Source organism: Rousettus aegyptiacus, unplaced genomic scaffold (genome assembly GCF_014176215.1).
Source record: "Rousettus aegyptiacus isolate mRouAeg1 unplaced genomic scaffold, mRouAeg1.p scaffold_m13_p_12, whole genome shotgun sequence".
NCBI lineage: Eukaryota > Metazoa > Chordata > Mammalia > Chiroptera > Pteropodidae > Rousettus > Rousettus aegyptiacus.
In genome coordinates, this window is record NW_023416287.1 from 26,426,829 (window position 1) to 26,448,489 (window position 21,661).

General features: G+C 35.4%; 1 protein-coding gene and 1 pseudogene across 1 annotated transcript in view; both read right to left on the reverse strand.

Moving 5' to 3' along the window:
- The window catches only part of TMX4 (thioredoxin related transmembrane protein 4), a 36,962-nt gene that overhangs the window by 3,046 nt on the left and 12,255 nt on the right, over positions 1-21,661 (reverse strand). Inside the window, exons 2-7 of the mRNA XM_016139483.2 lie at positions 20,868-20,983; positions 13,418-13,463; positions 12,406-12,534; positions 9,563-9,608; positions 5,263-5,364; positions 1,130-1,193 (exon numbers count right to left, since the gene is read on the reverse strand). Of these exons, the coding sequence (XP_015994969.2) occupies positions 1,130-1,193; positions 5,263-5,364; positions 9,563-9,608; positions 12,406-12,534; positions 13,418-13,463; positions 20,868-20,983 (503 nt within the window). The remainder of the gene's footprint in view (positions 1-1,129; positions 1,194-5,262; positions 5,365-9,562; positions 9,609-12,405; positions 12,535-13,417; positions 13,464-20,867; positions 20,984-21,661) is intronic.
- Positions 16,649-16,767, reverse strand: LOC118610123 (annotated as a pseudogene).

The window sequence follows — 21,661 nt, forward strand, 5'->3', positions numbered from 1 at the left end:
TATAGGGATTGCTACTGCTGCTGACAGCCATCGTAACACTCACATAGAAACAGAAATCTAACATCCCTTCAGTTGTGCTTTAAGCCAGAACATCCCTGGACTTTTCAGTTTAGTGAGCTAATAAATTCCCCACCCTCCTCCCCTACCCTCAGCCCCACTAATTTGCTTTAAATTGGGTTTCTGTTATTTTAAAAAATTTTAAGGAACATAATATGCTTTCTAACTACAGTCATACACCACATAACGGTGTTTCGATCAACAATGTACCACGTATACCACAGTGGCCCCATAAGATTATAACGGAGTTGAGAAGTTCCTATTGTAGCTATCATAACATAGCAATGCAATGCACTACTCACGTTTGTGGTGATGCTGGTGTCAAAAAACTTACTGTGCTGCCAGTTGTATGAAAGTATAACACAGACAATTACAGTGGTAGACCATACCATCTATGTTTATATAAGTGCACTCACACCTTGACGTATGCACAAAGACCAAATCGCACCTAACAACAAAATCGCCTAATGATGCATTTCTCAGAATGTATCCCTAAGTGGTGCACAACTGTATCTATGGAAGTCTTGAAGCCTTGAAAACTTCAAAAACTAAAAACTAAAAAGAAATATAAGGTTATTTAAAACTTCAACACAGAATTCAACAATTACAAAGTCTCATAAAAGGCTTCATGCAGCCTCAAAAATAGGAATAAAATGTGCAAATCTATGGCTATTTGGTTTCAGAAACAATGTGGAATAGTGAAAATTGGGGCAGTTTTATTTTAAAAGACTTAGAATAGTTACTGGTACACAGTAGAGACTTAATAAATGTGAGTTCCCCTGCCTCCTCCCTTTTCATTCTAGTATGAATGAAGAAAAAGGTGTCAATTGATTAATGAAAGGCATACACTTAGGTAAAAGCAAATTGCAAAATAAAATATTCCCTAATTTAAGAGAAGAAGAAAAGAAAACTTTTGTTCAAGTCTACCTGGAGAACATATTTCAAGGAATCTGGTAGTTGTGATGGTTTGCTAACCTAGCAAATGAGGGGGAAAATCCACTGCCTCTATGAGCACAAAAGGCCACACCATAGAATTCCAAAAATACTCTATACATGAATTTATTGTACTTACCAGAACTTTCAGATAAACGCCTTGGAAATGGCATATAGAAACATTCTGATATTAACACCAAGACCTAGAGGAGAAAAATAGTAATTTTTAAAGTGAGTAGATAGACATTTGTTACCAAAGAATTTCAAAATTAGATCTTGCTTCTATAACCAGAAATTCATAGATAAATAATTAGCAGTTGGTCAAAAGTTCTCAAGAAAGAAAAGGTTATATAATTTTAAAAATTTCTTATTTTTTAAGTGTGACACAATATGGGAAAATACTATTAATTGAGAACAGGGGTCACAAAGTCAAATGTCTACAGATAACCCAGTAAAAACAGATGAACCAAACAGGTATAAGAAACGTAGACACTACTGATCAAGTCTAAAATGGTCTTTTAAAAAACTCTCTCCTGGACAAACAAAACTCGTCTGTACATCAGTTGCACCTCACCAAAAAATATGAATAATGATTTATATATTAATGTTTTAAAGCTACTCTAAAATTTTAAAGAACTCAAAGTCATAGTCCTTTTGATTCAATTTTATAAACATCAAATGAATATCTTTGTGTTCAAGATTATTATCATCTATATTTTCATATATTACTTTACTTAACATTTGGTTCATTAGGTTCAAGGTATCATGTTAATATTGGGGGCAAGATTCAAAAAGAGAAAAAATGGCAGTTTAATTATGAAGCAATATGGAACATGAGTTTTATAAGAAAAATGAATAAAGCATTTTGATATATACTTAAGAGACACAGAGATTGCAACTAGCGATAGCATTAGGAAGAATCAAGGATAACAGTTTGAAGAAGGCACATAAAGGCCCTGTTTATAGTCAGAAGAATCTGGGTAGCACCAGAGGTCTGGTTCCTCTAAGCTACATCAAATTGGATCATAGGGCCTCTTGGATCCCGAGAGAGCTATGAAGGTCAGGCTGTGGAGACCCATGTGGTGGGGCAACAGGATGCACAAAGTTCTGGGGATTGGGGAGGAACAAGCTCCAAGCCACTGAATTGATCTGAACACCAAAGAGTAAAACATTTCCATATGAAAAGAATGAGGCTGAAAACTTACATTTTTAATATGATAGTCAAGTGCTTATTAGCTATTCACAGAAGGGGAAAGTTTTAGTTCTGACATATTGCAAAAGAAAGAAAGAAACACCTACCAGTGACAAGAAATACTGGCATTCGAAACAGATGGGGGGTGGAGCAGGAGTAAGTCCTACTTGTGATCCGCCTGGGTCATCTGGGTAAGGGAGCCCAGAAAAGACTTATGGGGCACTAGCCTCAACTTTGTCTCCAATTAGCTGTGTGACCCTGGACAAGTTCTCTCACTTGTATTCTCTCTTGAAAAGACAAGTATGGGTGAGCCTATCATTGAGGTCCATTTGATGTCTAATAGTATATAATTCCATTACATAGTTTTTCTTTCCAGAAACTAGGAGTAAAACCCTCTCATTCTCTCAGTTCAAGATCTATTTTGTGGTCCAGAAAACCAGTCCCTTGGAATGGGCTACTTTTTAATCCACTTATAAAGGCATTGTTTAATAACAGGGTCTAAAGGGAATGGTACCTTCCTCTTCACTTCCCTTCCAGGGTTATATTTTCAGGTTTCAGCTTTTACCCAAGCAGGTGCAGATAGCCATATAGTTAAATTAGGAAAGCAGAGAGATTTACTGTAATTCATGGAGCATGATATGCCTCTCAATACTGGGAAACCCTCCTCTGTGGCAGGCTCTGTGCTAGGCACTGGTCAGTAGCAAATAACCTAAGTACCAAAATTTAGATGGTGTCTATACCAACTGAAATGGAGACCAGATAATAGAGGTAAAAGTGCTGCCTGCGTTTTCCATTGCTTTTCTGCTCTTCTAGAGATGTGCTGTCTTCCATTCTTCAGAGCAGAATCGCTGATAGCAGGAAATGATGCTGCCAGAGTGATTTGATATAGAGACTATGCACTTAAGGATCTTTCCAATATTGGTTTAAAGTACAGAATATATACTTGGTTTCTAAAACTGAGTCCTTTGTTTACATGCGAAAAACAATTTAGTAAAATATTTCAACCATCCTAGGTTCAATCAAGAAAGTAAAGAAAAATCAAACCAGGAGCCTTGTTTTGACTTCCTATCTTTGAAAATTAGGAAAAATTAGGAAACATAATAGTCAGGCTTATAGGAAACAATGACTTCATCAGGAAATCACTTCCCTATGGAAAACATCCTGCCAATCCAGGCATAGGTAAATTCCATAAAAACTCGAAGTGGGAAGGAGGACCTACAAAGTCACCAGGACCAAGCCTGGGCTCTACTTTCAGCTTCCGGTTAATAGCAAAGGTGACACAGAGCACTGAACTGCACACCTGAAGACCTCACCGATGACACAAATTCTAGCTGTTTTGTGTTTAACACAATTTACAGTTGAAGAAAGGGCATTTTGAGCAGAAACATGTATGCTAGTTTATGAAAACGTATTTAAAATTTATGAGTCTGTTACTACTTTGAAATTATTATTTTATTAAAGTTCTCTTTTAACTTCTTATAGAAATATAATATTCTACAGCACTAATCATTTGAACAGTCTAAAATCAACTCTCTTTTTTCATCAAGCCACTTAATAACCTTCCTACACTGATTATTTGAACTTAGGGCATAGGCATAACTTACTTGATTTCCTGGACTTAAAGTCACCCTCAAAGATAACATTCTAAAACTCTTTATTCTGAGAAAAAAAGTTTTCAGTGGTCTTCCAGGCTCACACTCACACAGTAAGCCCACACTCACCCTACATTCTCCATAACTCCACCTCAGAATTTCCCAGGATCTCATATTATTTCTCCTAAAAGAGCCTCACACTTTTGTGGTCCCAGAATACAGAAAAATCTAGCACTAAGGAGTAGGTAAGAATAGTAGTAGTACATATATATCCAAAGTCAAATCCTTTTAGACCAGAGCATTAAGGACATGTTAAGTAGCAATAAGATTAATGCATTAGGATGGAATGTACCCAGCACCTAATGAAAGACATCTGTAAGTTCTATACCACTACCCTCCCACCCAGAGAAGTTAACACTAGCAGTCAAATCTCAAATATAAACCAAAATATGAAGTAAGTATGTTTCTGGCAAAAAAAAAAAAATGCACCTCCTTGGCTCCTGGGAATATGAACTGTTGCTAAGTTATACTTGCTATAAAGGCAACTGCTAATATTTTTAGTTTATTTTTAAAAAGACATTGCTAAAGAGCCAAAATTCACTATAAAGTGTAAGGACAGATTTTTAAGATAATCTTAACTAAAAGTTTGTATTTTTTATATAAATTTTTAGCAATTGTCAATTCCTATCATATAGCTTTTAGAAGCTATGTGATTAATATGTAGTATAATGGCTTTTATGAATTATCTTAATTAGTTTAAAGCTCAATCAAATTGATCGACTGCAGGTAAAGAGAGAAAAAAAGCTATATCAAAGAGTAAAACATGCCAAAACACTTATAGTTGGCTAGATAACAGTTAAGTAAATAAATTTATTATTCTAACTCCCACCTAAAACACCTAGAGGGAAAATGAACAGATATTTACTAGGTACCAATGGTCACATCCAAAGAAGACACAGTGTTGTGCTTTACATCTTTTCTTTTCCCCATAATACTGAATTATAAAATTCGTCTTGAGAAAACCAGAGTGTATGTACAAGCAGCTGGCCAGGATTAGAGGTTCAATTGGAGGATAAGAACGACAACAAAAAAAAATCATCATGCTCACTCAAGGAACAAATTCACAGCTATGGCCTTATCACCACAATGTTCTAATCAAATAGGCAATGTGTGAAACCACAGAGGACACTCAGTTGTATTGCAGACTATTAATTCAAATCGAGTCTCTGTTTCTTTCATCACTGCCTACATTTTGGGGAGCACATATCTTCAAAATATTTAAGGGATAGATTGGGAGATAATAATTTAATGAATTTTCCATGATATCTCAAATCACCACTGAAAGTTTTATCAAACAAGCAAATGCTCTTTAACTGCTTAGATTATATACAGAATGTTTATGTGCTTTTTCTTTTTTGGTGCTTTCTAGTTTTGCATGAAACACACCTGGCTTTAAAGACATGAAAAAAGATTGGTATTATCTCTTACCAGACCCATGAGAAGGCCAAAAATCAAGGTGGCTATGATGAAAATGGCATAAGAACACCAAGCAGGAATTCCAAGAGTTACTGTGAAATAGTTGTGAAGATGCTGTAATCAGAAGAAAAATAATTATTTATTATAAAGACCAAAAATGTTTGTGTCATTGCATTCTGAGTCACACACTTCTTAGCAAATTCAAAACATCCTCTTATTTTAATAAGCTCTACTTAAATATTCTTATATTGACTTACACTTTAAAGAGCTTCTTAGAGAAAGCCTGCTGTCTTGTAGTCTTTTAGGTCAGCAGCCCCCAACTTTTTTGGCACCAGGAGCTGGTGCTCCTACAAGAATCTAATGCATGATGACCTGAGGTAGAGCTGAGGCGGTGATGCTAGCGCTGGGGAGTGGCTGCAAATACAGATGAAGTTTCGCTTGCTAGGCTGCCACTCACTTCCTGCTGTGTAGCCTGGTTCCTAACAGACCACAGACCAGTACCAATCGTGGCCCAGGGGTTGGGGACTTCTATTTTAGGTGATTATTACTAAAGCCTCATTAATCAAGTTGTGTTTTCACAACTGCAGACATAAATCTTTATCTGTTTACTTTATCTGACTCCACAGCCGTTTTCCAGCACTTTAAGATGGTGAGGGTTAATGGTATTAGGTACTTGAAGTTTTGCTGTATATATGTTTCTAGGTAATCACTGATTAAAACTGATGTAATTCTGTGGCAAATTTCTGTGATTCTGTTTCCTTAATTGCTAGGCAATGACAGTTTTCATTTGTGAAAAATGCCAATCTCTGTTCAATATCATATGTACACATTACAAAAAAGCATCCTACTCTGTTTCCTTAAAATACACAAAAATGTTGCCTTGCCCGATAGGCCTAATACCTTATACTATATTACTATTATACTATGTAATAGATGACTGAGTTAGAGCCAATATTTGGCTACATACAGATTTGAGTAAGAAGACTCAATGAAGATACCATTACAGAAGAATATACGAGAACATTCCAAACAGTACTCAGATGAATTTAAAGAATGGGGCCAGGCCAAGACATTCACAGATCAGAGGTAGAGCTTTCCCTCCACAAGGAAGCCAGCACTGCCTCTAGGACCTGATCTACAGCAGGTCGGATTAGATGCTGACCAAGGGAACTCACACATCCAGCCCAGTGTTGCACAGTCTCACTCAGAGTTGGAGTGGCCAAGAAGGACAGAGAGCCTCTTGAATTTATACCTCACCTATGTCATAGTACATATTCTGATAAGTTTGGGGACAAGCCTTACATCCCTTTCATATACAGATCAGAATCCTCAAAGTATGTTTCCTATGTGGGAGAAGCTCAGAATGACTTCTCCAGTGATGGTCAAGGGTTTACTTCCCCTTCCACGTTTTAACACTTGCAACAAGATGCAACCATACGGCCTCTTGTAGGCACTAAGAGATATATCTTCTGGATATGTACCATCTCACTGCAATATTGTTCTAGATATTAGGAACAAGAAAAAAAAGAAACAGAAGGAGAAGAGATGCCACCATCTAAAATACAGGGAGATGCTTTGGGAGTTTTAAAATGCCCTCTTATTATTCTCCAGTCTAAATATTCATGGCTTTTAATTCTCATCATGTGATATTCATGAAGCATTAGATCTTCTCCATCATACAGATTATCCTCCCAAAGATGTACCACACCTTCTTGTAGCTAAAATTTGCCATATTGCCTGCATTCTTTCATAACAGTAACGTTGAGAAGCAGTAAGTTACATACTATATTAGCTCATTGAGCAGCACAAATTCATCAAATTGAGTAATATTTGAATATTCAAATGATAAACATAGTTAGCAAAAGTACAAATTGTATAACTGCCATAGAACCCTATTTTAATCCCATTATCAGATTTTGTTAAAAAGATAAATGAATAAGAACATAAAATTATTCCTTGTTGCCCAGTTAGAGGGGAAAAAGTAAAGCAATGATGACAATAATAACTAATAAATATAAGTAACAAAAAAACAGTTAGCAAGTATATACTAGGTGCCAGGTTCTATACTAAGCATTCAAAGAGTTATAGTAACAGTTTATGGCAGAAAGAAACAAATAGCTTCAGAGACATACACCTAAGGTAGAGCTAATGGCTTGTCTCTCTGGAAGAAAGCTAATGCCTCCTTGCATCGTTGTGAAGAGAGATGAAAAGACAGAAAGACTGGAAAGTCTCTCCATACACGTGCCACGGACAAAATCTCAACCTCAGGATTCCTAACCCTGATCTGTGGTACCACCCTTGACAGTGGTGTTTTCCAAGTTCAGTCTTTTGTACATGACTTTAACGGCATTACTCTCACCTTGTACTATCATTTATATTATTAATATTTTTCATTAAGTTGTGTCACTTGTTTTTTAAGTTGAATAAAATTGTTAAAAATTTTACATAGCTACTATAAATAGAAAATCAGTACCATCAATTCTTAGAAGATGTCCACTCTGAGAAACTCCTCTAGTATATCTTCCAGGCTGTGTTATCTTTTCCCCCACTTAATAATAGGCCATTTTCCTTACTGAAGTATTTACATCTAATCAACTACTTAGCCAGGGGATTCTGCTGGGGGGAAGACTGATTCCTGTTTATGTACCCATGAAATCTCAGTAGGATAAAAGGGACTGTGGGTGGGCACCAATAATCTTGCCTCACCGGCATTAGCTACTCTGTCTGTCCTTATTCTCTAACCATATTTTCTCTCTTGGTCCTTCTCTCTCCCACCGCATGCTGTGTGTGTGTGTGTGTGTGTTTTTGTTTTTGTTTTTCCAGTGGTTAATATGGTTGCACTACAGTTTTATATTGTCTACACATGAGTTAAAAATAGATTATGTCCCTCCATGATTGTACTGTTAGCACTGACGAAAGGATCTTGGGCAAAGAAGAAGAACAATTAAATAAGCTGAGCAGGTTAGGTGGTCAGCTAGTAAGGCTGTCTCAGTGAGAGGTTCTGTAAGAGCAACAAGGCAAAACTGTACCTAGAGGCTGATATGGAAGCCAGACACCTGACAGGTAGCCCAAGATTGGGTTCCACCAGGCCAAGATCATACTTTGTGTAAGCAGAGGCAAGGACTGAATTCTAGAAACACAGGTGGTTTCTAGCCCTTCCCAGAGATTTCACGACAGGCTAGCAACTTGTTTTCAAGAAATAAAGAAACCACAAAAGTTGTCAAGAGGCTTGGGGAAGCTAGATGCTGATACAGAAGATAATACCAGATTTCTATAACAGATTAATAAGGTAATGCATACATATGCATGAGGAGATCAAAATAATCTAAAATCAATCTACCATTTATGTTCTTTTAGTCAAACAAACCAAAAAAACCCCGGAAGTTGATATTCTATCTCAGAAATTAAAATATATCTGAAAAAAGTTTGTTTCTAAATTTCCGTCAACATATATCAATACGCATAAGCAAAAGAGTCTTCATGAGCTCCTTCAATATTAAGTTCCAAATATGATGCTATGACCTACAATCATAGCTTAGAAAAGACTTGAAATACTTTAAGGATATATATTTAATCCCACAGCAATTGTGTTAAATCTGGCAGGATTTAGCTCACTCTACACATAAAGAGGAGCAAAAGGTTTTGCGACAAAGTCAAGAACATATAATTATTCAACCTTTTAACTTACATAATAGTTCTAATTCACTGAAATGATACAATCACATATAACAGGGGTGTTCAAACTTTTCCTCAAAGGGCAGGAGAGTAAATATTTGAGGTCTGTGGGCCACATGTTCTCTGTCACAAGTGCTCAACTCTACCATTAGATAATGAAAGCAGTTATAGACAATAGATAATGAATGAACATGGCTGCGTTCCAATAAAAACTTTATTTATGAAATCAGGTGACCAGCCCCTAAAGCTTTAGTTTGCTAATCCTTGACATAAAGATTCACTTTCAGGCTTAGATCTTTGATCTATAAGGAGATTATAACAATGGAAAAATAAGATGAAATAAAAATGTAAGCCCGTTAAGCTTTGATAAAAGGATTTACCACTGATCTAAGAAAACATGACTTTGACACAGTAGTTACCTACAGGTCCTTATTCAATGTATGCCCTTCTACACAAAGACACATTTCCACTGGGAACCCCACATGAGGATAGTTGTGTTGCTTAAGAGGAAAAATGCAATTTTAAAAGTATTTATAAATGTTTGTTTTCCTATTGTTATAGAAGCTATGTTCTTACTATTAAAAAAAAAAAAAACCTTCTGCAAAGAATTGCAAAAGTTACGTTTAAGATTACTTACCCATATCTTGCCAGACATGCTAAAAAGACCAGCCATTCCAGACATCCTAAAAGAGAGAGAGATAGAGAGATAGAGAGATTGAGAGATTGAGAGAGAGAGAGAGAGAGAGAGAGAGAGAGAGAGAGAGAGAGAGAGAGAGAGAGAGAGAGAACGAACTACTGGTGGTGCATACTATGAAAAACAAAGACAAAAACAAACCTCAGGTCACAAGAATCTGCCCTTCTACATTTTGCAGTACACTGTCCTCTCTACTCCATGGCCATCATTACAGTCACTGCTGCAAATACATTCAAATCCCCTGGCCCTTTCTTCCTCTATTGTACATACCTGGCAAAACCCCAACCTTGGACAGCTGCATGTCTCTGGGGAAAAATCAGATGACCAGCTCACTGTTCTCCCTTCATAAACCTCAGGGAACACTCAATACTGCATTTTTTAAGCTCTGCTGTCCTTTTCCCTATCTTCATACCCTTACATGCCCTCCCTTCCCCATGCACTCTTAGCTAACAAACACTCTTCATATGTCACTACAAAATCAGAAGGCATTGTGTGATCTCTCTTATCTCCCCAGCACCAAATCTGAGCTGAGGTTCACCTGCATCCACCTTCTCCTGTTACGACAGAGAAAGTCTACCTGCCTGACCATAGTCTAATTCCTCCACTTGTGGCTTAGATCCCATCCCTTTAGCTTGTGAATGACTGAGTTCTTTCTGCCATCTCCTCCTCCCGCATTAGCATTTTCTCCCTTTCTGCCAGATCATTTTCATCAGCATGAAAACATATTCTACCCTCTTCTCATCTTTCAAAAAGAAGATCCTTGGACCTCGCATGGCCCTCCAGGTTCACAAACTTCTCCACACTTGCTGTTTCTCCTTCCTTACAGTAGTATATTTAACCCATCTAAACCTGCTCCTGTTATTACTATACTACTACTACTTGTCAAAGCCACAGTGACATTGCATTGCTTCATTCAACATCCATATCTCAGACTTGATCTTTCACCCCTTGTTAACATGGGACTAAAGTGACCACTCCTCCTTCTTGAGCACCTTAATTTACTTGACTTCTAGGAAATCACACATCCTTGCTTGTCTTTCTGCCTCACTAGCATTCTTATTTATTTTCCTTTTGTTGACTCCTCTACCCGACTTCTTAAGTTTAAAGTGTCTCATGGCTCAGTTCTAAGAACTTCTCTTTTTCCTTCTCTTTAAGTGATCTCCTCCCTCTTAAACCTTTAAATACCATCTATATGTTTTGTATTTGTGTTCCTGCATTCTTCACAGAGACCCATCTCCATGCATCCAACTTGACAGCTCTACGAAGAAGTCTGCATCTCAAACTTATTCTGTTTAACACTGAACCCATGGTTTGCTCAAATCAGTAACTGGTACCAACACCCACAAAATACTAAAACCAGAAACCCAGGAGACTTTTTGTGAATCTTCCCTTTCCTTCATCTTAGCCAGGTCTACCTTCAAAATATATTTTAAATTCACCCTATCTCTCCATCCTCACTGCTGTCACTACAACAGCCTTCTAACTGTCTGACCTCATCTATTCTTGCACTCTCGGGTCTCTTCTAAGAGTCACCTTGTCATTGCATGCACTGACAACACCCAAGTTCCTCGCCGTGGTTAAAGGCCCGTGCGATCTGGCTCCTCCTTGCCTCTCTTCCTCGGCTTATATATCACTCTACCTACCTTTCATTGTCTTAACCTCAACCACCTTTCCACTGCTCCTCAGCATATCAAGCTTTTTCCACAATGGAGCTTATACGCATGTTATACCCATTCCCAGGAATATAGCTCCCCCTATTCTTCACCTGGCTAGGCTGTCCTATCCTTCAGGGTTCCCTTGTAGTCCCCTCCCCTAAAAGTGACCTCCCCTAGCCTCTCATCTAATGGAGGTCCATGCCCTCATGGTAATACCATGTCTTAGTAAAGGTTTTCATTTTCTTGTTTGATTTTCAAACAGCCCTTATCCAGTCTATGATTCTTCACATCTCTAGTTTTTTCCTTAACTGTTTCTGACTTTAAGTTACCTGAGGAGAATAGAAGGACCATATCTGTCCTGTTCACTTTTGACTATCTAGCACTTAGAACAGTATCTGGCATAAAATCAGTACTTAAATATTTGTAGAACAAAAAGCTGCTTTTTGAGTAAGCTGCATGCTTCCTGGGTTATTGTATAAATGCTACTAGATGATTCTTTTCTGAAACAGAACATAATTTGATCCTTTTTCAGCAGGGACATTCCTTACAATTGTATATACTAACAAAATTAACTCCAAATATGACAATTCATTCAAAATTAAAACCAAATGTGGAAAAAGTTATTATGGTTTGGCCTCACCTACCTCACCATTATGGAGTTTGCCATTATGGCCATGAGTTACCACAATATTCCGCTAGGTGGCCAAAGACACCATAGGTTTTCTTTTCCATATAGATACAAAAGCAATTCCTTCACGTACTATATAATTCAAGAAAGATTTAGTCTCCTATATTACCAATAATTTAAAAGAAAGAAAGAATGGTATATGGTGTTCAATACCCATATTTTGTAAAGAGAAAACAGCTGTCATGACTTAGTGCAAAAACTAGGGGAGGGGCTTTCTGTAACCCACCTGAATCTGGATACTTAATCCCCAGTATACTAACAATCAGCTGAAACATATGTGGGTCATAAAACCAGAAAAACAGCATGGTCTAAGCATGACCATATGTAATCTGGGTAATCAGAGTGAATATGAAGAAAAATGTAATTTTCAAGGTCCATAGACTGTTCACTTGATACCTCTTTGTTTAAACAAACAAACAAACAAATAAACAAACAAAACTTACGCTAAAGAAGCTGGGGATTTCCAGCCAGTCAGAGGCTCAACTGATTGCCATTTCTTCTCTAAGATATAATTCTGCAGATCTTCGTAGATTCCTGGGCCGCGGTATCGGCGGAATATCCCATCCTTAGCACTGTAAATTATAAAAATAAATAGAAAATAAATTCATTAAAATAATAAATGTTACAGATAATAAAAATCAAAATAACTATTGGTTTTACATGTGAACTCCACTCTAAATTTTAACTTGGCTCAAATGAACAAAGAAATTAAAGTGAGGCATAAATCAGAAAGCATATATAAATATTAATCTTCTCAGTTCTTTACTCCCTGTCCGAACATTGGTCAGTTCCAAGTTCTATCCTTGACCTAGTCATCCTCTCACTGTATATGTTTTCTCTAGATATATTTCAACTGTTACCTACTTCAATGCTGGGGAATTCCTAATACATATCTCCAACATAGATCTTTCTTCTGAGCTTTAGATCCTGAAATCAAACTATTACCTAAACTTTTCTATTTGGAATTAGCATAGTCACTTAATACTATCTTCTCCATTTGGGCCTCTATTTTCTAAACTTCATTTTATTCTACTGGATCCTAATAACTTTTACTTGTTATACATAGCTTATTGGTAGTCATCATAGGCTCTCCACTCCTTAAGCTAATCAGTCACCAAGTCCCAATGATCCCACCTCCTAAGTATTTTCAGAACCTATCCAGACCTTTCTCTTTCCCCTCTCACTACCTAAGCCTCTCTAGCCTCATCACCCAGGATGATCCAACTGTACCCTTCGGGCCAGCCATACAGAACCAGTTACAGTTCTCAGAAGGTGGAAAGGCCTTTTCTACCTTATCTACTTAACCAATTTCTACTTGTCTATTAAGAATCATCCCCCCTTTTATGTTATCCAAAAAAAAAAAAAAAAAAAAAGGTTATGGAAAACAACTGAGAATTCCTCATACACATCTACTGATTTCAATATTTGCAAAAGCAGAAAACTACTTAAACTTACTGAAAAAATGCTGGGAGAGTGGTAACAAAGAAGCGGCCACTCAAACCTACAAGAAGATAAACAAAAAAAGTTATGAGTCAAACTCAGATGAACCCAAGTGTCTAAATTAAGTTGTAAGAACAAGTATGCTTGGAGCTTGCTTTTATAACCACAAATTAAATCATAGATACTATTAATTTTTTTGACTTAAAGAAATTTTATTTTTACCCATTTTTATTTACCTAGCACTCTCTGGTCACTGACATATAATATGCTTATCTTTGATGTGTTACACTGGAGTTTTCTGTCTTGTGTATGACTTGGAATTGTGTGGTGGCTAAAAGGATAGTCATGTGACCTAGATTAAACACTAAATTCTCCATTTACTAGCTTTATGACCTTATATAAATTACTGAACATTTCTTAGTCTCAGTTACCTCATCTATAAAATGGGTATATTAAAGCCTAATTGAATTGTTCTGAAGTTAGATTAGATCAGTATGTTAAGTGCTTAGGACATAGTAAAGTATTCAATAAATAATAGGTATATTAGTTATATGTTTAAAAAGAATTATGAAATAATAAGATCATGTATAATCTTTGCACATTTATAAAATCTGCAAGTACTGTCAAGAGACTTTGTATATTAAACAGACTTTCCAAATTATCTTCGCAAATCATTACTAAATACTAACCACATATCAAACATTATGCTTGGTACACTAAAGACAAAAACAAATAAAACCCTTAGTTACTCAGTAAATTTTCACTAAGCTCTTTCTCTGTTCCAGGGACTGTGACAAGACACACAGATAAGCAAAAACATGTACAGTCTTTGTTCTCAAAGAGCTTACAGTCTAGTAGCAGACAGAAAGAACTTAATACTCTCACTCATGACCCTAAACAGAGATAGATATCAAGAAAGGGGCATGTAACAAAAACCTGAATGAGATGAAGAGTAAAATACAGATGCCTGCTCTCTATATGTTTACAAATAAATAATACTCATGTGGGCACCAGGAGTGAGCAGGCCTAGTTCTGGTGAAGAGAAGGAAAGTTAAAGATCTTCCTGGCCAGCATGGAAAAATGACAGAGACATCATTTGCACATTCTTATATCTGCCTTTCCCAATGAAGAACAATCTGGACAAAATAAAATATGTAATCAAATAAAGTAGCTCAAATTTTACATCTCTGTGGTCACATGCAGTTTGAAATTCAGCGTAATAATTATTAATGATGAGTCTTCCTAAAGAAGGATCCTCTATTTTTTTTCTCACATCAAACCAAGTAGACTCTAAAATAGCCCTATGGCACTTAAAAGTAAACATGGTACTCTGAAGGCGGTAAAAGTCAATGTTATAAAAAGAAACATCTACAATATACATTTATCATTGTATATTAAACTAAAGGACAACAAAAAAACCCACATATGACCTGAGAAGCTACCTGAGGATTGTTGACAATCACTTCTGTCTACAGGTCAGTCTTATCTCTAACATGCTTAGAATTCCACCCTAGCAGGGGACAAGGGTATCTTTTAGTATATTTCCAACTCTAAATTGCTAAGGTGGAAAGTACTGGTAATCCTCAGGGCTTAAAAAGTATTATATGGTTTTGCTTAAAATAATTATTATAAACAATTTCATATCTCACTTCTTTTCTAGCTACAGATTCTTATGACCACCCAAAAATTTTATCTAAGGAAATGACAATGTTAGGGAATTATGCTTTATTTATATGATCTTTTTAAATGGAATGAACAAACAGCATCCCCACATTTCCTCAAGTTTCTATTTAGGTTTTATTTTTATCAGAATACAATGATAGGATTTGTATCCTAACAACTGAAGACAATATTTTTAACCTGTTCTCTAAAATTTTTCATACGTTCTTGGTCATCACTGTCCATGGCAATAAATTAAAAAATAAATAATATAAAAATTATTTCATAAAATACATTAAATTATGTAAATATGCAAAACAATATTTCCAGATTCAAGACCAGCTTGCCTGGGGTCAAACCCCACCTTCTGCCTCTTACTAGTTTTTATCTGGGACATTAAATTTAAATTCTCTGGGCTTCAGTTTCCTTATTATAAATGGGCCTTCATAATTTCTATTTCAATTTTACTATTAATTTTACATTTACAAAGTCCACAGAAAACATCTGACATATAATAAATACTAAATAAATGCTAGCTTATTTTCTACATTTAAAACTATGATTCAAAGGTAGAATAAAATGAGAGGATGTAACAAATTTAGTGTTAAACACGTTGGAAATTGTACATTATTTTGGAGAACATATCTTTACTAATAAATGTATCCAGAGATAATAAGAAAAAGCATAGTGACAGATGGTCTCTGAGATTATTCTGCATTTTTCTGGTTTGGGCTAGAAGGTATAACAGGATGCTTGTTCCTAAAATTGCTAGGTTAAAGGGTATATGAATTTTATGGTTCTTGATATGAATTGCTATGTTGTTTTCTGTAATGACTGCACCAATATACGAGACCATAAATTAAGGTTCATTTAAAATAATGACCATTATTAATAAATTGTTATGCCTCAAGATTGCTTTCATTTATATTTGTCAATATTTCTTCAAACAACACCCATGTGGAATATTAATAGTAAGGTTACAGTATCTTACTCAGATTTAAGTTCCATTTGTTGTCTGAAATAATACACTGTCACTGAGGACATATTCGGTAAAATCAACACGATCAAGAGCAACCAAAACAGTCTTTAGATTATGACCACTTCTAAGCCCTTGAAGATCCAACACTATAGAAAATTCACCTCAAATAAATGTCACTTCTGAGAAGTCAAAAGATGTCAGAAATCTCTGGGTCTTACGTCAGTGCTCCAAAAATGTCATCTAACCTTTAACACTGATACTATGAAGTGTCAAGGGAGATACTAATTACCTGAAAATTTAAAACATGATCAACTTGGAACAGAGAAGCATCATCTTAGGTTGCGGCTTCAGGGTTGAAAAGCAAGTGTGGATCTTAATGAAGCATTTTAATAAGGCAGGAGCTCATTTCAAGGTTTGCATAATGGTTCACTGCAACAAACTTCAGAAAGTGTGGAAGAAACAAGTACACTCTTAAACCTTTAAGTAAGAGAGATAAAGTTTAACTACACGTCTCCTGCAATTTCTACATGCCTTTTTTACTTTAAGGGTAACTTCCACTTTATTATTATTATGATTATTATTATTATTGTTATTATTATTTTTTTTAACGCCTACAGCACCTGGTATTCCTAGGTGGTCTCCCATCCAAGTACTAACCAGGCCTGACCCTGCTTAGTTCTCGAGATCAGAGGAGATCGGGCACATTCAGGGTGGCATGGTCGTAGACATAACTTCCACTTTAAATTAAAGACTGCATTGCAATATAAAACGGGCATTAATACAAAATGCATAAAAAATTACTTATTAGCAAGTTTATCTTAAACATACACAGCAAAAGGAAAAAAAAGAATTAAAAGATTGGAGAAATAAAAAATTATGACAGAACTATATTTTGATATGCAAAAACACAACAGAAATTATTTAAGTTCAATATTAAGAAAATGAGGATAGCTCCTAGTTTTTGTTCTACCATTCATTAGCTGTGTCACCTTGGGTATGTTACTTAACCTTTCTGCACCTCAGTTTTCTGAGTAACAAATACAGAAACAGTTTGTTCTTCTTAGTGTTGTTAGAAAGCTAAAATTCATGTACATGCTTAACATAATTAGAGGCTGAAGTAAGTGTTTAACTAAATGTTAGTTATTACCACCAAAGGGAGTAGCAGAATGAAAACAATGAAGAAAAAGGAGAACTAATCTTACCTTCGAGATTGAAATAAAGTTGTTAAAATAATAGAATACAAAAGACAAATTTTTATAATTCTAAAAATATTAACACTAGTAAGCTAAATTGGCTTCTGTAATAAATTAGCGGTTTTAACTACAAAGCTTATTCTTGGCCCTGGTAGAGGGTTTGGTTTACCTCTAATCTAGTGAAATAGCCAGCATATTACTCATGGGTGCTCTATAAGCAGCTACTGTTTTCCTGTCCTTGACAAATAAACTCATCTGCATGCTAATCTAAGGCCTGCCCTTTCCTTGACTTCTACATCTCAGCTATAAAAATGCAATGAGTTTATAATCCCCAGTCCTTAAAATTCTAAAACCCTTTTTTTGGTTAAAAATACCTAAAAAAAAAAATCTTTTATTAAATAGACCAGTGGAATAGTTAATGGCATAACTAAAGAATTATGCATGAACACTTCAAAAATTCTTGCTTTCTCTTCTTTTTAAATTTTACTTGCAGGGAAAAGAAATTAAATTATCCCTTACTACCACTCTGGTTGCAAGGTAGCCCTGAAGAAAGACTATAGTAATGGAGATCTGTAACCAAATATAAATCTGTATACAGAAATATCCAGTAAAGTGTTCAACTGTGAGGAAAAACTACCATTTCAATGGTTTCCCACTGCTTGATCAGGGTATTAGATTTTGTAAAAATGAACACGCGAATAGCTTCCTAAGAATAGAGACCAGCAACACCAGAGGCTTACCAGTGAATCAGCACCACATAAGACAGTCTCTTTTTATTTGGCTTCCATGAACCTTTACTTCTCCATCTCTCTTTTACCACACTAGCTTCTCCTTTTCTTCTGCTCAAACTTTTCTTCTAAATGTTGGAGTCTCGTGGTTCTCAATCCTCTACACATTTCTCTGACAATTTAAATTTTCCCCCCATTTCAAAGATCATCTACAGTGATGATCTTCAAATGCATACTTCTAGCTTATCTCTGTTTGGATTTCTATTAAACATTGTGAAACTTAAAATTCTGTTCCAAACTGACCAAAGGAATTCTTTTAAAACATAAATCATATCTTGTCCCTCCTCTGCTTAAAACCTGCCTGAAGTTTCCTTTCTATCTTCTTTATTTTGAAATCGAAATTTCTTTCCATGGCCAACAAGACCCTACATGGTTTGATTTCTTGTTATCTCTCCAGCCTCATTTACCTTGAGTACTCACTCCCTGGCTATCATACACCCCTAGCTACACATTCTACTTGCTCTGCTTGGAATGCTTCTCTCTGAAAGCTTGTTGTAATTTACTTCCTTACTCTGTCAAGATTTCTGGTCAAACAGTCCTTCCTGATCATGCTATGCAAAATAATAGCTTTCAATATTTTCCACATGTTTATCCTGATTTCTTTTTCTTCATAGACCTTATTACCATCAGATATTATTTTCCATTTTACTTTTGTTACTGTCTATCGAATGCAAGCTCAGTGAGGAATCAAGTCTTTGTCTTCTTTATCCACCTGTACCATTATTCACTTGTATCACTGTTATCCAGAACAGAGCCTGGAACATGGTAAGAACTCAAATATTGTGGAATAAACACATTAATTGAAAAACATTGGGACTGTAATTGAAACTTATAAAATAATATAATCTGAAGTGAAATATTCTCTAGGCCACTCAATCATGTGGGTAGAATTTTGTCCCCGAATTTTTATTTCAGTTATAGTTTTTAAGTTTTTATCATTTTAAATAACTCATGAGCCTCTACTTTAAAAAAATTCTTTTAATACATAAAACACTTTTCCTTTTTGGATTTTATTTCTTCACTATTCATACGGAATACCAGACCAAAGACTTTTTCTTTTCTTCTTTGATATTTTAAATATACATAGTTTATATTTACATAAATACTATGAGTCAACGATGAATTTTTTAAAATGTTTTAAAAATATTTCATCATAATCAACTTCTCCTCTACTTCATTATCAAAAAAGTGCTAATCCATTACCAATGCAAAAATAACTGTAAGTCTACAATTTAGATGGAAAGACTATATTCGATTAGATTTTAGATTTGTGAATCTATCACAAAGTTGTTTAATTCTTTTAATTCAAATCATGCTGTGAATTCACAGCAGGTATACCAAATGGCTAAAATGTGAATAGACCTGCTGCATTTCCAAGAAACTCATAAAACGTGTCTGGTGCTCACTAATTACCAAGGCTTACATCTGATTTCATTGGACTCAAACTACTAAAAGATGAAAACAAGTTTACAGCAAAAATGTAATTGCTATGACTTGACCTCCATACAGAATAACTAACTATAACAGCCCAAACCATGAACTAATAACTATAATTTTCTGTCTCTAAATAGCAGATAGGCAGAAGTGGCTTTGATTCAAATGTTTTAAAAGGTGGAGGCTTGAGGACTAATGGCTTTTAATAGAACTCTCTCTCCATGGGTTTGTCAACACATTGATCTTAACAGACACCATCAATTTTGTTGTCCAATTAATTAGTAATTCAGTACTTTGTCTTTTTTGAACTCAGTTATTACAGAAACATAATAGTTACATTTGCATAACTGTCTTCCTTGTAAAACAGGTAGAAATAGAATGTAGATAGGAAAAAATGCCTAATAAAGTTTGAAAACAGTCAAATTTGAGATTTGAGCCATAAAAGCCCAACTTTTCTTTTCAATTTATGCGGAATACAGTTATTTTTAAACTACAAATATAAATTGTGTATATCTTTTCAGAATATAAAAAATTCCTCTACTCTCCCCTTCTTTCTCTTGAAAAATTACATCATTAACAGCTAATAAATGTAGATGGAACAAGATAATTAGAAATTCATTCTGTAACCCACGATGAAATATCTGATTCAGGTAAGATCATTATTTATCTTAAAACCCCAAAGTATCACTCCACAGATTACCTGCTAATTTCAAAATGGGATCTTTTCTTTACAATGAAGATGTTTAGTTCCATCACCTTAAGCAAGTATTCAAGCTCAACATCACTAATAGTGACAGCTGTGTCTGCTGGTGGGCTAAAATATAAAGTCACAGCATCAAGAGCATGAAGTACTCTTGCCATAAAATATCTAACCTGAATCATGCCTCTAGGCTGAACTTCAAGTTTATAGAAAATGCAAAAAATATAAGTTAAATGTCACCATAAGGAAATATATAGGCAAATATCTAGCCTGTTCTCTACGGAATATAGATGTCATGAAAAAAATGGGGGACTATTCTAGATTGCGGGCGATTAAAAACATATAACAACCAAATGCAAAATGGTGAACCTTGATTAGGTCCTGGTTCAAAAACTATAAAAAGACATGTGGGAAATAATTAGGGAGATTTTAATATGCCAAAGTATGGAAGGGTAAAGTATCATGAGGCCTGCAACTTATTTTCAAATGACGTAGCAAAAGAAAAAAATAATAAAAACATAAACATATATACTCATATACATGTGTAAACACATACATACGTAGACCCAGATCTGCCAAAATGTTACCTGTTGATTCTAAGTGGTCAGTTCATAGGTACCAATATCCTGGTCTGCAACTTTTCTATATCTTTGAAAAAATTCAAAATGAAAAGTAACAAACTTTTGTATTTAATGTTCAATATGTACAGTACCTGGTTCTTGAATGACATCAACCTTCCCCACATTGATATGAAGTATTTCACCATTCTTTGCAAATGTCTCCCATTCTGAATCAGTCTGCTGGCAGGATGGACACCAAGGGGCATAACTATAAAAGAACAGTAGCTAATCAATATAGACATATGAAAACATCTGTAAAACAAAGTGAATAGGTTTAAATTAAAAATAAATCCGTAATTAAAGGGAAGCACAAAAGCAAGCTTCCCCAAAGTCATTTGATATAGAAAAACAGAAGTATATTTTCCCCCTAGAATTTAATACATGAATATTAATTCCCCAGGGGAAAAAAATAGCCAAGTTTAAGATCTTCACAAACTATTGTAATACATAAAATATGTTATTTCAAAGTTAATCTTACGATCAACCCAAATTTTGTCACTTTCTATACAGCTCTTTGATTTTTGAGGAAGAACACTGTTTTGACTGCTCCACTAAAGGAAGACAATTTTAAACTAGCCAAACTGGTTTCGGATCCATCAAAGTTACATATCTGATGAGCAGAGATAGGAAAATTGGTTGCTAGTGGGTCCCTAGGAATGTGAATCATTTCCAAAGATCTGTGGCAGTTCTGACCCAGTCCAAGAAAGGAGAAGCAAGTTGCGGGCTAAACCGGCTCCACCAAACACTTTCTTAAATAGGAGTTAGAAATAACTGGGCCTTCAGCCAGAACCCTGGTTTGTACATTTACTTTTTCATCTAATAAACATGAATTGAGCACCAAGCTGAGGCCACAACTGTGAACAAGACAGACACAGTACTTCCTCTC